The sequence below is a fragment of the Patagioenas fasciata genome, chromosome 2 (genome assembly GCF_037038585.1).
Source record: "Patagioenas fasciata isolate bPatFas1 chromosome 2, bPatFas1.hap1, whole genome shotgun sequence".
NCBI classification, from domain to species: Eukaryota; Metazoa; Chordata; class Aves; order Columbiformes; family Columbidae; genus Patagioenas; species Patagioenas fasciata.
Genome location: NC_092521.1, coordinates 159,451,782 through 159,464,428, shown reverse-complemented (window position 1 = coordinate 159,464,428; position 12,647 = coordinate 159,451,782). Strand labels below are relative to the sequence as shown.

Here is a 12,647-nt window from a genome sequence, read left to right as displayed (position 1 = left end):
AATCCGCGGGAATATGAATGGAGAGGGGCGGGGGGGTGTGGGGGGGAGGAGGGCAGCATCGGAAACAAACCCACCCCCTCGCCTCCCAGTACGAGGCGGGTCCCCCCGGGCACTGCCGGGCAGCCCGGGGAGCGGGGCCGGAGCAGGGAGCCTCGGTCCTTACCTGATAAGCAGCGGGAGCGTCGGAGCCGGTGTCGGTTCCCAGGGCCGAGAGCTTCTCCTTCAGGCGGTGGTGGGCGCGGTGGCGGAGGCAGTAGGCGACCCCCGACGCCACCAAGACCCCGGCGATGCAGGCGAGGGAGAGGAGGGTGAGGAGGAGGAATTTGGCGGATTCTGCCTCTTCCCCGCGCTGCGGGAGCGGCGGGACGTTGCTTTTCTGCAGGGGAGGAGAGAGAGGCAGCGCCTGAGTTGCGCGGTCGCGGAGCAGCGAGACCCCGTCGGGGGAAAACACCCGTCAGCGCGAACTTTCAGCCAAGGATGGAGGCGAACGGAGGGACAGGGACAGCGCTGCTGGCATTGCCCCCTCCGCCCCTTCCCCTCCCGGCGACTTGCATTTAACTACCGAAAGGCGGAGGCGGACGCGCTGGCTGCGCGCAAGCACCGCACCGCGCCCCGCAGCTCCGCACCCCCCCCGCATCCAGGGCCACGGTCACCAAGGGAAAATCCGATTTTTTTTTTTTTCATGGAGTGAAAAATAAACCACGGAACAACAGAGAAAAAAAAAAAAAAGTAAGTGGCGGTTCTTCCTTTTGTCTGTTGTAGAAGAAAAAGGATAAAAAAAGCCCGATAGTTCCAAACTCCTCCAGATTACTATTATTTTTGCAGCAATAGGAGAAAATCCTTCTAGTGCATTTCACTTGTCTCCATGTGCTAAAAAGTTGTACAATAATTTCCCCTCATTAGCTTCATTATAAGCTATATTAGCAACAATTAAAAACGCAACATGAAAATGAAAAGACCAGGCGCGCAAATTGCAGCAAGACTCATTTGGCCTGCATTCCCCCTTTCACAATTACCAGGGAAATGAATTGAAAAGCACGCCCCTGCCTCAGTCCTGGTTGCTACAAGATGAGAACAATTAGCAAACTCCTTTCCACCACCTAATTTCGCGTGGTAACAAAATGGATTTTTCCCCATGAATGCCTAGCCGGCCTATTCATTATCTCTCCTCTATTAGTAATTTTCTGCTCCGTATTCAGCTAGCCAGCTCTTAATTTCCTCCTGTCTTGCAGTGTACACAGTGGCTCTTATGTCAGGCCCGGTCCATTTTTATCTTGTAATCATAAAGGCCACCAAAGCAATTATCGCTGGTCTTGACTGTAAAAGCTTGTCATTAATTAGCCTCCTTGCCTTCAGTGCTGCGGATTAGCCGGGGCTGAGGCTGAGTTAATGGAAATGCAGGTTCAATAAGACTCCCGGATTTTCTTGCCTGGATGCTCGGAGCGCAGGAGGATTGCCGGGTTTGTAAACCCCGGGCGGCGGGGGGCGGCGCAGGGCTCGCCGAGGCCGAGCATGTGCCGCCCGCCTCCGCGCCCGCGCAGCCACCGCCGCCCCCTCCCTCCCCTCCCCTCCACCGCCGGCCCCTCCTCCAAATCCCAACAGCCACCAGGAGCATGGGGCTGCCCCTGCAACCGCTAGCCCTACGCACTGGGGGTCCTGCGCCGTGTTCCCGCGGGTAGCTGCCCCAGCAGCAGCGCGGGGAACGCGGCCCCCACCCGCACCGCTGCCGCCCTCCGCTCCGGGCGGGGAAAGGGGGGCGTGCAGGGGAGACCCGGGAGGGGCAGCACCGACGGCAGCCGCCGCCTGCTCGCAGTTCCCGCCGCCTCGGCCCTGGGGGCCCGGGGGAGGGTGTAGGGCTGTCGCGCTCTGCCATTAGCATCTCCATGAAAGGCCGCCGTCCCCTCGGGGCCAGAGGTCCCAATCTACATCTAAATAGGCAGCTCCCGCAAAAGTGCCGGCGCCCCCTCCCCGAGCGCTGCGCCCCGGGACGTTAATCCGCCTCGCCGCGGTGTTTGGCTTCCCATCGACGCCGCAGGGACAAGCAGCCCCCGCTCCCCACCCCCGGGCCGGGACCCCCCGCGGGTCGGCCCCGCTAGCCGGGAGGCTCCTCCGCCTCGGAGCCCGGGTGCGCGCAGGGACAGCGCTGCCGCCGCCGGGAAGGCAGAGGATGGCTGGCAGTTTCGGGCACTGCTCCTGAGTCTCTTCTCTGCTCTCGCAATTACGGTTTTAAATTATTTTCCTTCTCCGGTTGCCGTGTGAAAAGAGCCGCACAAGCAGCCGGGAAAAGGCCTATGCGGGAGAAACAATGAAAATTATGGGAGCAAAGTGCTGTCAAGTGCCTCGAGTAAACACAGGGGAGAGAAAGAGCATGCTTGCCTTTCTTCCACTGTAGTTAGAATGATTTTAGATGTTGTTCCTAACTTCTCCAGGCAGTTTTCCCCGCAGAGCCGGGACTGCCCTCCCTGGAGCTGGCTGCCTTTAACAAAAGGGCTGAGATACCCCGCACCCCTCCAGCGGACGGCTGCACCCAGGAACGTGAAACACGAGGAAGAGTTGGAAACCTTCCGTGGGGTGTTGAGCATTGCGTACGCCTCGGTAAGCTTCTTCCGTGGGCAGCCAGTGTATCCGTGTCCCTAGTGATAGGCTTCAGGCAAGCGAGCTTGCAAAAACCTTATACGTCCTGGGAGAGCGGCGCCAATTCCTGCCCCGACTCTCCGTGCCCTGGCAGGGGACGGGAGCCGCGCAGCCGGAGGGAAGGGGTAACAAAGGGACACAGGGGCACGGCCGGTGCCCGCCACCTCGGAGCGGCTGATGGGGGGGGGAAAGGAGCTCTGCCATGGGGCCGCCGACCCTTTCCTCTGCTCCTTCGTCCCTCCCGCTTCACTGGAGGTGCCTCCGGAACCGCTGCCGTCAGCGCTCGGAGGGGTCCCCTCTCCGCCTCCGGGGGGGGTTAGTGCTCAGGGCCGCCTCGGGCAGCCCCCACGCCGCCCCCGGGAAACATCGGTGACTGCTGCCGGCTGCGCGACCCCGTATAAACCGACGGGTAAAGCCGACGGCGAAGCCCCGCGGTCCGGCTCCGGGTCCCGCACCGGCCGCTCTCCCGGGCCCCGGGCTGGGGACACCCGGCGCCTCAGAGGGCAGCGGGGCCCGCCCCCCCGCCTGTGTCCCATTAGGAAACAGCCCCAATTGCCCGCAGCTCAGCTGGAGAAAGCCGCTGCCCTTTCATCCTGCTTGATGTCTGACCAAACATCAAATTATGAAAGGGGTAAAAATAAAGCCGACGGGTTGGTTAGCAGCTCCTTTCCCCCTCCAGCCAGGAGCACAGACTTCCCCACCTCGCCTAAACCCCTGATTCTTCCCTGCAATAAGGCCCCAGCCTGAAACGGAGCCCAGGGTTAATTAGAGGCGTCCTGTCAAACTTGACTGGAAATTGAAAGAAAAATGTTTAAATATTTATGAATTTGACATTTACAGGCGGATGTCTTTTAAAGCAGAACACCTCTCCCTGTGCTGGTTGGGGCTGCCATGGTGCGTGTGCCTGGGGTGGAAGGGGAACAATAGCTGTTGCATAACAAGAAAAACAAATCACCTATTTTTTTTTTCTTTTCTTTTTCTCCCCTAAGGCTCAAGAAATAAATAGACCACATAAATTACACATAATTAAATATTAAACTCAGCTACATGTAACTATGCATTTTTTAAACTTTACGTAACAGAATATATTGACATTTCTCTGAATGATTTTCTCTTTTGAAAATTGTGTAGTATCACAGAGTCCCAGTGAAGGAAAAACAACTAATTCCTAAATTGATAACTTAGGAAGTGACTCTAAATACAGAGGCTTTGGAGGGATTCACCCAGTGTCTCCTTGCTTTGAAACGGTCTGGCCTGAGCTTAAATGCTAGAAAGCAGAGATTCACCCTGTCTCAGAACAACATGACACCTACCACTTACACTCAACTGTGTTTGCTTGAAGTACACTGCTTCTGTGTGGGGTTGTGTGTTGTGGGGATTTTTTGTTGTTCATTCGTTTGGTTGTTTGAAGAGGGAAGAAAAAATGCAGAGGATCTGATCTCATGTAGGCTTTCCCAGTCCCTCGACAGAACAAATTTTATATACACCCAAAAGTGAGTCAGTAACTAGATCAGCCATAATGGTGGAGTCACAAATCACTGTTCTAATCAAAGAGCAGCGTCCCGTTCCGCGGTGTCATCCCATGATGCAGCAGAACAGCCGACATTTCAAACGAATTCCAGGCAAATGTCAGTAAATATTTAATGTACGCTTTCATGTAAATAAGTTCTCACACCTATGTTGGAAGTGTGGGAGAAAGTCTTTGTAAGAGCAGAGAGGAGCTCCCCGTGCAGTGATGTGAAAGCTCACCTTTCAGATGCCTCAGCAGAATTACACTTCATTATTTCCTTTAGGATACAGGGCCTGATTCTGGTCCTCGCTAAAGCAAAACTCTAACTGAAGTTGAGGTCTTGTTTTGCTTCATAAATTTAAAAAGATATTCCTGATTCAAAACCCACTTCGCCGGTTACTGCACCCAACCTCTCCTCTAGTTTGCAAAGGAAAAATCAGTACGATTCAGTTTAAACTAACTTGAAATTATAATTTCTCCCAATTTTTGTCTGCCTTGATTTTTACATTTATATTAGACAGTTTGGTTTCTGAGCAATAATAAAAAAATGCAGATTTCTTAGAAACATGGGCAAAAAGATAAACTCCAGAATATGATTTGTTTCCAAATATTAGAATGTTAAAAAACTCAAGAGGTGCTATTTTAATTTGGAATTCACTATAGAATCTAATAAATGAGAGAAGTGAGGCGGAAATAATCATGTATTAATTCTGTGCATTACAAAATCTTTTCAGAAGCTATTATCAGAGCAAGAGGCATTGTGGTTTGGATTCAGGGTGGGAGAAATCCTTTGTGCAACTGAAAGCTATTGTTCCTCTGTGCAGATGAAATTGTACTTGCAAATCTGCCATTCAAGGAGGGAAAAAAGTGCCTAGGCAGAAGAAAAGAATTCTACAAGAAAATCATTATTCTTAAAAATAAACTTCAGCAAAATAAGTTTTAGTTCATCGGGGTGGTTTGTTTCTTTTTTTTTAAAGGATCCTTTGCTAACAGTCACAGCCACTGACATAAAAACAAACCATAAAGGATATATGCCTTATTTCCTTAATATAGAAAGCATGAAGAAAGGGATGTGTGTGGGAGTATATGGAGATATATCTATGTATTCATATGTATATATTTATTCATATATATATATATACACACACACATACATATCTGTGTGTGTCTGCTTGCTTGAATAAATCTAAACTTAAATTTACTTCTGGTAATTTCTCTCTGTAAGGTTATCCGAGACGTAGGTTGGGATACACTATGCTGGTTCAATTTTTGATAGGTTACTATAAAACCAGATAAATACATCAGGAGGAGCCTGGCTACCCTAATCTGTCCTCAGAAGACCTACAGGTAAGATTTTATTTTTTTGTTCCTTCAGTAAAATAAGACAGCAAACAGAAGGGAAAGCAGCCTCTCCCTCCGTTTTAGTTCCTGCTTCTCCTTCCCTACTTTGCGCTCCCAGTCAGGTTAGACTGGGGCAGCAGGGCCTGGGGATGTTCACCTTCAGCGCATATAATTCCTGCGTTCAGCACTGCACTCCCGAGCTGTATGGTCCAGGCTACTTGTTGGTGTTTTAAGGTACTATCTTTAGAGTTAGGAAGAGGTTTGTGGGGCCGCTGTCCTCTGCCTCCCTCATCACAACCCTCCCAGAAAGCTGCCTGGTGCCAGGATCACTTTCAGCAGATGTCAGTTCATCACCTGAAATGAGGTCAATTTAACGCTTTTACTCGGGAGGATGAAATCGGATGGGAAGGTACTTTTTCCTTCTTTTAGGGGTCGGAAAGATTAGACAAATCGACAAACACAAAAGGCAGATGGATTTCTGGGAACTGCAGCTTATTCAAATCACTGAGAAAGGTCACTGCGAGAGCCACAGATCTATTCATCTGTAGGGGTACAATGATCTTTCCGCAACCTTCAACACCACAAAGCACTCTGGAGCGTCTCTATACCTTTCAGTAGGATTAATACCATGAACAATGACTGAATATAATCAAGAATGCAGTCAGTTCAAAGATCCCTTGATCAATGGTAGATATTTTCTTCTGGCTTCCTAAAGGCAAACAGAAGTGAAGTTTCTGGTTAGAGTTACAAGAAATTACAGCTATTATCCTGAATCCCACTACAAGGTGATGCTGAAATGCCAAAATGTCCAAGAATCCCAAAGAAGTTTGTGGAGTGGAAGGAATAAGGTTGCAAAAGAGGGAATTTAAGGAGCTTCGAGATTTTCCTGAGGATTTTTTTTAAGTCGGCATTTAGTTAAAATAGTACAGCACAAAAAGCCTACAGCATCACTGAGACGCTGTAGGTGTAACACACGATTCAGGAAACTGGACAGCCACATCCATGGAGGAGGTAGGTGAGCTGGAGATGGAGCAGCGCGGCCCGTCCTGCCTGAAGCTGCGCAGAGCGCTTCTGGGGTGGCAGCAAGAAGAGGAGGGCTGAGAGACACCATGGTGAATAAACTTGGATTCCCATCTCTAAGGAGCAATGAGGGGAAAGCAGCAGAATGGGAGCACCAAGACGCAGATTTCCTCCTCGGCCCAGGCTTTGTAAGACAGAGTGAAACAGATAAATAGAGGGACTCGGCAGGTCCAAGTCACAAAGTGTCAGAGCCCGAGCCAAGAGGACGGTCAGCAACAGCCGAGCTTAATCAAATATCTTCAGCAGGCAAGAGAAACACAAGCCGTAGTGCCAGCGCTGATCTAATGCTGATGCTGAAGGCACATAATTTAGGGATTAGATAAAGCGCCCTTAAACCCGAGTGCCAACAAGCGAGCCACCTCTCGGTAACACGCCGGTAGAGCCGGAGGCCCCGTCAGCGGAGCAGCCGCCTCATCTCGCAGGGAGCCGGGCCGGGCCCCGCGGCTCCGGGGCCGCCCCCGCCCGGGGATGGGGCTCCGGGGCCGCCTCCGTCCTCGGGGCAGCGAGCCGTGAGCGGGCCGAGAGGAGCGGGAAGAGCACGAACTCGCCCCGCCGGGCCCGCTGCCCCCTCCGCGCCTCTCCGGTTTGACGGCCCCGAGTCCATGGGCATCCCCGGGCACCGCTCGGCCGGGGGCGCCCGGGCTACCGGAGCCGCGGGGCCGGCGAAGTGCCCGCCCCGTCCGCCCGCGCTGCTTCGCGGAGACCCGGCCCGGCCTGGACCGACGGGGCGGGCGGCAGCAGCGGCTGCCCCGCATCCCACCCCCCACACCTTCGCCCCACGCCGCGCACACGAGCCCTGACCCGGCCGCTTCCAAACACGGCGCTTCCCCTCCGCCGCTCCCCGGTCTTCAGCCGCATTTACCTGCTGCCATGGCGGCGCAACCGGCGTGCCGGGCCGGGCTCCTCCCTGGGAGGGCTCAGCGCACCTCGGCGGGCTCAGCAATCCTCCTCCGGTGCCAAAACTTCCCCTTATCCCCCCCCACTCCCCTCCTCAGCGGAGACAAAGGCGGCGACAGGCACCACCGCTCCTCGCATCCCGCAGCCGCCTCCCGGCGCTGCTCGGCGGGGCGGGGCGGGGGGAGCCGGTGTCCCCGGGCGGCCCGGCGGTCCCCGCGGGGCGCGGGCGCGGGTGGAGGATGCCGGCGCGCCCCGGCGCTGCCCTCCTTATATCGGGCCGCTCGCAGCCCCTGCCGGCTGCCGCACATGGCCCATCCACCGGTTGCTATAGCGATGCCTCCCCTCCACATGTTGCTGGCAGCAATTGGCTAAGGAGGTCTGGGCTGTTCAGAAACCCTTCGCCGGAGTGAGGCGATGAATGGACACGGGCTGTGTCACTCATTGGGAAAAGCTGTTTGGGGTTTCTGTTGTGGATGTGGGGGTTTTGGGGCTGTGAGGGCTTTTTTTGGGTTGATTTTTTTTTTTTTTTTTAAATTTTACGCATCCTCTCCATCCCTTTTTTCTTTTTTTTTGTGCCACTCTTGCAAGATGGAAGCAGAGGGTAGAACAATGACGGAAAGCCAAAAATAAAATCAAACGAGGACAGCAAGGAAAACCTAAAGATCATTTGCATGACAATACAGCAAAGAAACCCGCAACGTTTCTTCCTGAAAAAGACTTTCCTCCGTAAAAACAAATAAACAAAACAAACAGAAAAAAATCCAGACACACAGTGCCAAGCAAAGGAGGTCCAAAGTTCTCTCTTTTCCATCCTGGTTCTCCAAATAACACACGGAATTAAGAAGCAGCAGTGTGCTGCGACCAGCCGTGGGACAGCGGCGGAGCCCAGTTAAATAAATCACGACAGGGACTGCCGGGTGCGGTACCGGTGCGGGCGAGCGGGGCCGTGCTGTGCCCGGCTCTGCACACCACTAACTCCCAGTTAAAGCTGCTTTTCCGTGCAGGTGCCCGGAGGAGCACTGACACTTATAACGAAACGGACCCCGCAGCTTTCCCCGTCTCCCCTAGATTACAACACGCCGCCGACAAACGCGCTGCGGGGGCAGCCCCGAAGCATCTGCCCGCGAAGTGCCCCGGCTGCGGGAGCGGGACAAGAAAGAGTGGGGAGCAAGGGGGGTGCCGACTGCAGGTGACAGGTCCTCGGGAGGCGCCTTCACACCGCCCCCCCACCATAAAGCGTCCTCCCTCCTCTCTCTCCCCACTGTTTCCAATTGCCCCTAAAGCTGAGGGCGGCAGGCAGGGCAGAGCTGGCCCTCCTCTGGGCGCGGGGGGGACGGGGGGGACGGGGGGCACCCTCCCTTCCCTTTCCCTTTCCCTTTCCCCTTCCCCTCCGCAGCCCCCAGCCGTCCTCCCCACCCACTGTGCCCCAGCCTCCCCCGGTTCGGACGGTGGCAGCCCCTGCGTACCCCCCGGGCAAAACCCTCCTGAGCCTAGACGGACGTAAATCAGGGAGGCGGAGCTGTTCCCCCCTCCCATCGAGAGGACCCCACCCAGACGCGGCGGGACGGTGCGGAGGGGTCGGCGTGCGGGGGTGGGTGGGATGGGCCGGCCGGGGCGGGCTGGGTCACCGCCTTCCACACAGCCCCGCCGCACCGGCCCCCGTCGGGTCACAGCCCGCTGCAGTCAGCCCGGCCCCGGCGGGAGAGGGCGGTTCGCGCTCCCCGCGGCTTTCCCGGTGACACTGCAGCAACCCCATGTAGCTTCTCCTGTTTTCCCTTTCTTTTTTTCCCTTCTCTCCCCATCCTCCCCAACAAGCGCCTTGATAAGGACATGGGCCTGTCCGAGCGGCCCAGGACGGGCGAGGGCAGCCTGTATCCTGAAAGCATCCCTAGAGCGACACTTTACTTATAGGGCAGCACCAAAATGTCACCACCATCCACTGTCCTGGGTCATTCTGCCATGTTCAGAAAGGGCAGAGTGGTTGTACCATAGGCTCACCCCCCAATAACCACACACCAACCCCCTTCCCATTTCAGAGGGAGGAAGATGCTGTTTACATCAACCTCATCTTTGACCATAAGATTTCCGGGGAGATGATGTTGCTCCTCACGCTCCTACCTGGCTTCTGCTCCTGGAAAGTCCTTCATGTTCTCACACATTAACACAAATTTGACTTTTCCAAACATTTAATCAGCTACATTTTTAGTGCATAGTATCAACTTATGACTTTATCAGTCTGTCAGCCTGATAACACGCTTCTTCATCTGATACTGTCCTGCCCCGCTAAGAACCACAGTGTACCTCATTTGCTCACTAACCTGTATTGCTTAAGTTGAAAGATAAATGAACCTGCCAAGAGATTTCATTCAAAGCATATGTGTGTTTGCATATTGATTCTCCTAATGAACTGTCTGAAACTGATAAATACTTCTATTAGCATTGTAGGGTGTATTTCTTATTTACAAATATAATAATTATAATTTCCTGGGCAAATATTGCATCTTTTCAAAACTGATGTGCTGAATGAGTTGAGCATGAAATTGGCTCACCAACTGCCCAGACACAGCAAAATATTATTTAAAATACATTTTTAACAGTGACATTTTGAGAAATTTGTAATGAAATTTGAAATATTTTTCATTTTCATGTAATTTCGTTACTGTTATCATGTGGTAAATACAACCTTTGAAGGGATCGCAAATACCTGTGACAGCTATGTCACAGGGAAAGATTTACTTAAACATAGGTTATTTAATGTACTATTCCTTAACAACGCAGGATATGTTGCCAGATAGAAGAAATAATTTTCAATAGTTTACTAATTTAAAACTTAAAACCTGTGGTACTTGGTAAAACCTCATTTCCAATTGAATAAGTTACATTTAGGTGATCTAGATAAATTTTCTCATACTATATAATGTGTCTGTAAATGGGAAAACAAAAAACCTGACATCAGCAGCATTTCATGACAGAATTTCTAGGAAGTTTCCTGCCTTTTTCTTGGAAAACATTTGAAATCAAAAGTAAAAATTACTTTAAGACAGTTTCTCCGGTTTTAGCACATCTAAAACACTGGTATTTTGAAGATTCGCATGAACACTCATCCAAAATCAAGAGCTACATTTGAACTACACCTAAACTCAAAATATTTTGAATCTCGTGATTTCAATGAGAATGATATTGAAACATATTCCCAGTTTGCCCAGAACGGAGCTCTTGCCTGAGAACCAGCAATGTTTGTCAGGACCCCCTAAAAATCTTTACTTCAAAATCAGGTGCTGAAAACCACACTGACCCTTTTGCCTTGATTTCTGACTACACATCTGTCTGCAGGTTTAAGTTCAGTCACTTCTTTCTGCAAATGCATGCGCAACGTACAGCATGAAATAGATTTTCATTCTTTTAAAGGCTGTATGATGAAGTTAAACCACCATTTAATCCCATTTGTTGTTTTGTTTAAAAGTTATCTAACATCCTTTGGAGCCTTAGCTCCCTACATACTAATCCAAGTATCTTGCAAAGGATTTTCCACAGATTTCTGTCTGTGAGGATCTTAAAGTTGAATTTCCTCCACTCCTATCAACAAGAAGTCTTTTCCAAACATCAACTTCCTATACACATTTTTTTTAAATTACCATAATTTTAGGGTTACATGCACTAAGAAACAAACAAACGGAGTGCTTATGTCTTGAAACATAAATAAAACCAACACCTAGGACCATAACTTGAATATGCATTTAACAGTATTTTAACCACTAGTCTTCACTGAGTTTTTATGTCTTCTCATGCTCATCTGTGAAGATCAACACCAGACACTTTCTACTTCCAAGTAAATTCTAGAGCTCTTAGCTTTATTAAGAAAATGATTTCATTCTGGCTAAGACTTGAATCTAATTAATCTGTCTCGCATTTTAAAAATGATAACTAAATTCAAGCTGCATACTATTCTTCAGAGACAGCTTAAAATATTAATTAAAGAGTGCATTTTCCATTTATTTTAATTACATTAATACGAGTTTCAATAAATAAAATAGTTCTATGCTTCATCAATTCAAACAAACTTGAATGCAATTTTTTTCTATTGACTAGTTGTCTTTTCACATTGGCACTTTTGACTGGTTATTTTTAAATCGGAAAGAGATGCAGAAATGTTTGGGGGTTCCCATTAGTGAAATGAGGGGCAACTGTTTGGAAGGGTCAGCTCAGCCTTCTCGGAGGCTGATATAGTCCTTTAAAAGCGGCATTCTCATAACATATTGCTTATAAAGGTAATCAGTAATACCAAACTGGATGCCTTTATAGATATTCTTAAACAAATGAAGATTTTCTTTTATTGCATCTTTTCCAGGTAAACTAAAAAAACCTATTAGATCCCTCTGATCCACTTGCCTGTGATGCTTATTGATCCACAGACAAAATATTACAAGACAACTGAATGAATTGTGGTTTTAATATTCAATTTAATTAAAGCCGATGTGTTCTAGATTTGCAGGTGAACGTTTTTCTTGAGATAACTACTAACAAGACTGCCTCTAGCTTGTCCTGTGGTTTATGTCCAAAAAAATGCATTCTACCTAATTCAATAATAATTCTATCCTTCCAATATTTGAGCAGCAGCATCAGCTGAAGGAAAACTAAATATTGAATAAAAAGTTTCAAAATACCTTGGGAGTCAAAGCAGGTGTTGTGAAATGTCCTTTATACATTTCAGAACAGTTTGAGACCCTTTGTAATTCAGGGCCCAATCCTGCCCATCTCAATCTGAGAAATTCATTATAAATCAACAGAACTAATCAGAATAGCAACCGCAACACAATAGCAAATATTTCCAGGGTCAGGCTTTATGTAAATCAATATTTCACAAAAAATACTTGCAATATTGAAACCTTAATTGCATTGTGATTAGGTTTATATTCACAGAATATAGATAAAAATATTAATTTAAGTTTTAACATGAGACTAAATACTGTTATTATGAAAGCCTGATTAAGAAGCCTCTATAAAAATGCCAACTCAAAACCTGTTTAATGGTAAAACATTATGAGAAATGCATGATTTTACACTCTGATCTTGTTATAACAAAACGTGGCCATCATTGAAATGCTGAACTTATTTTACGCATCAGTACTGTACGTGCCAAGAATTCAGAGAAGCATTAGGTATCAGTTTTCTCTACTGTAACATC

General features: G+C 49.5%; 1 protein-coding gene across 1 annotated transcript in view; it reads right to left on the bottom strand.

The window, feature by feature from the left end:
• PTPRN2 (protein tyrosine phosphatase receptor type N2) overlaps nt 1–12,647 on the bottom strand; it is a 651,416-nt gene that overhangs the window by 108,439 nt on the left and 530,330 nt on the right. Inside the window, 1 exon segment of the mRNA XM_065830742.2 lies at nt 164–376. Coding sequence (XP_065686814.1) covers nt 164–376 — 213 coding nt within the window.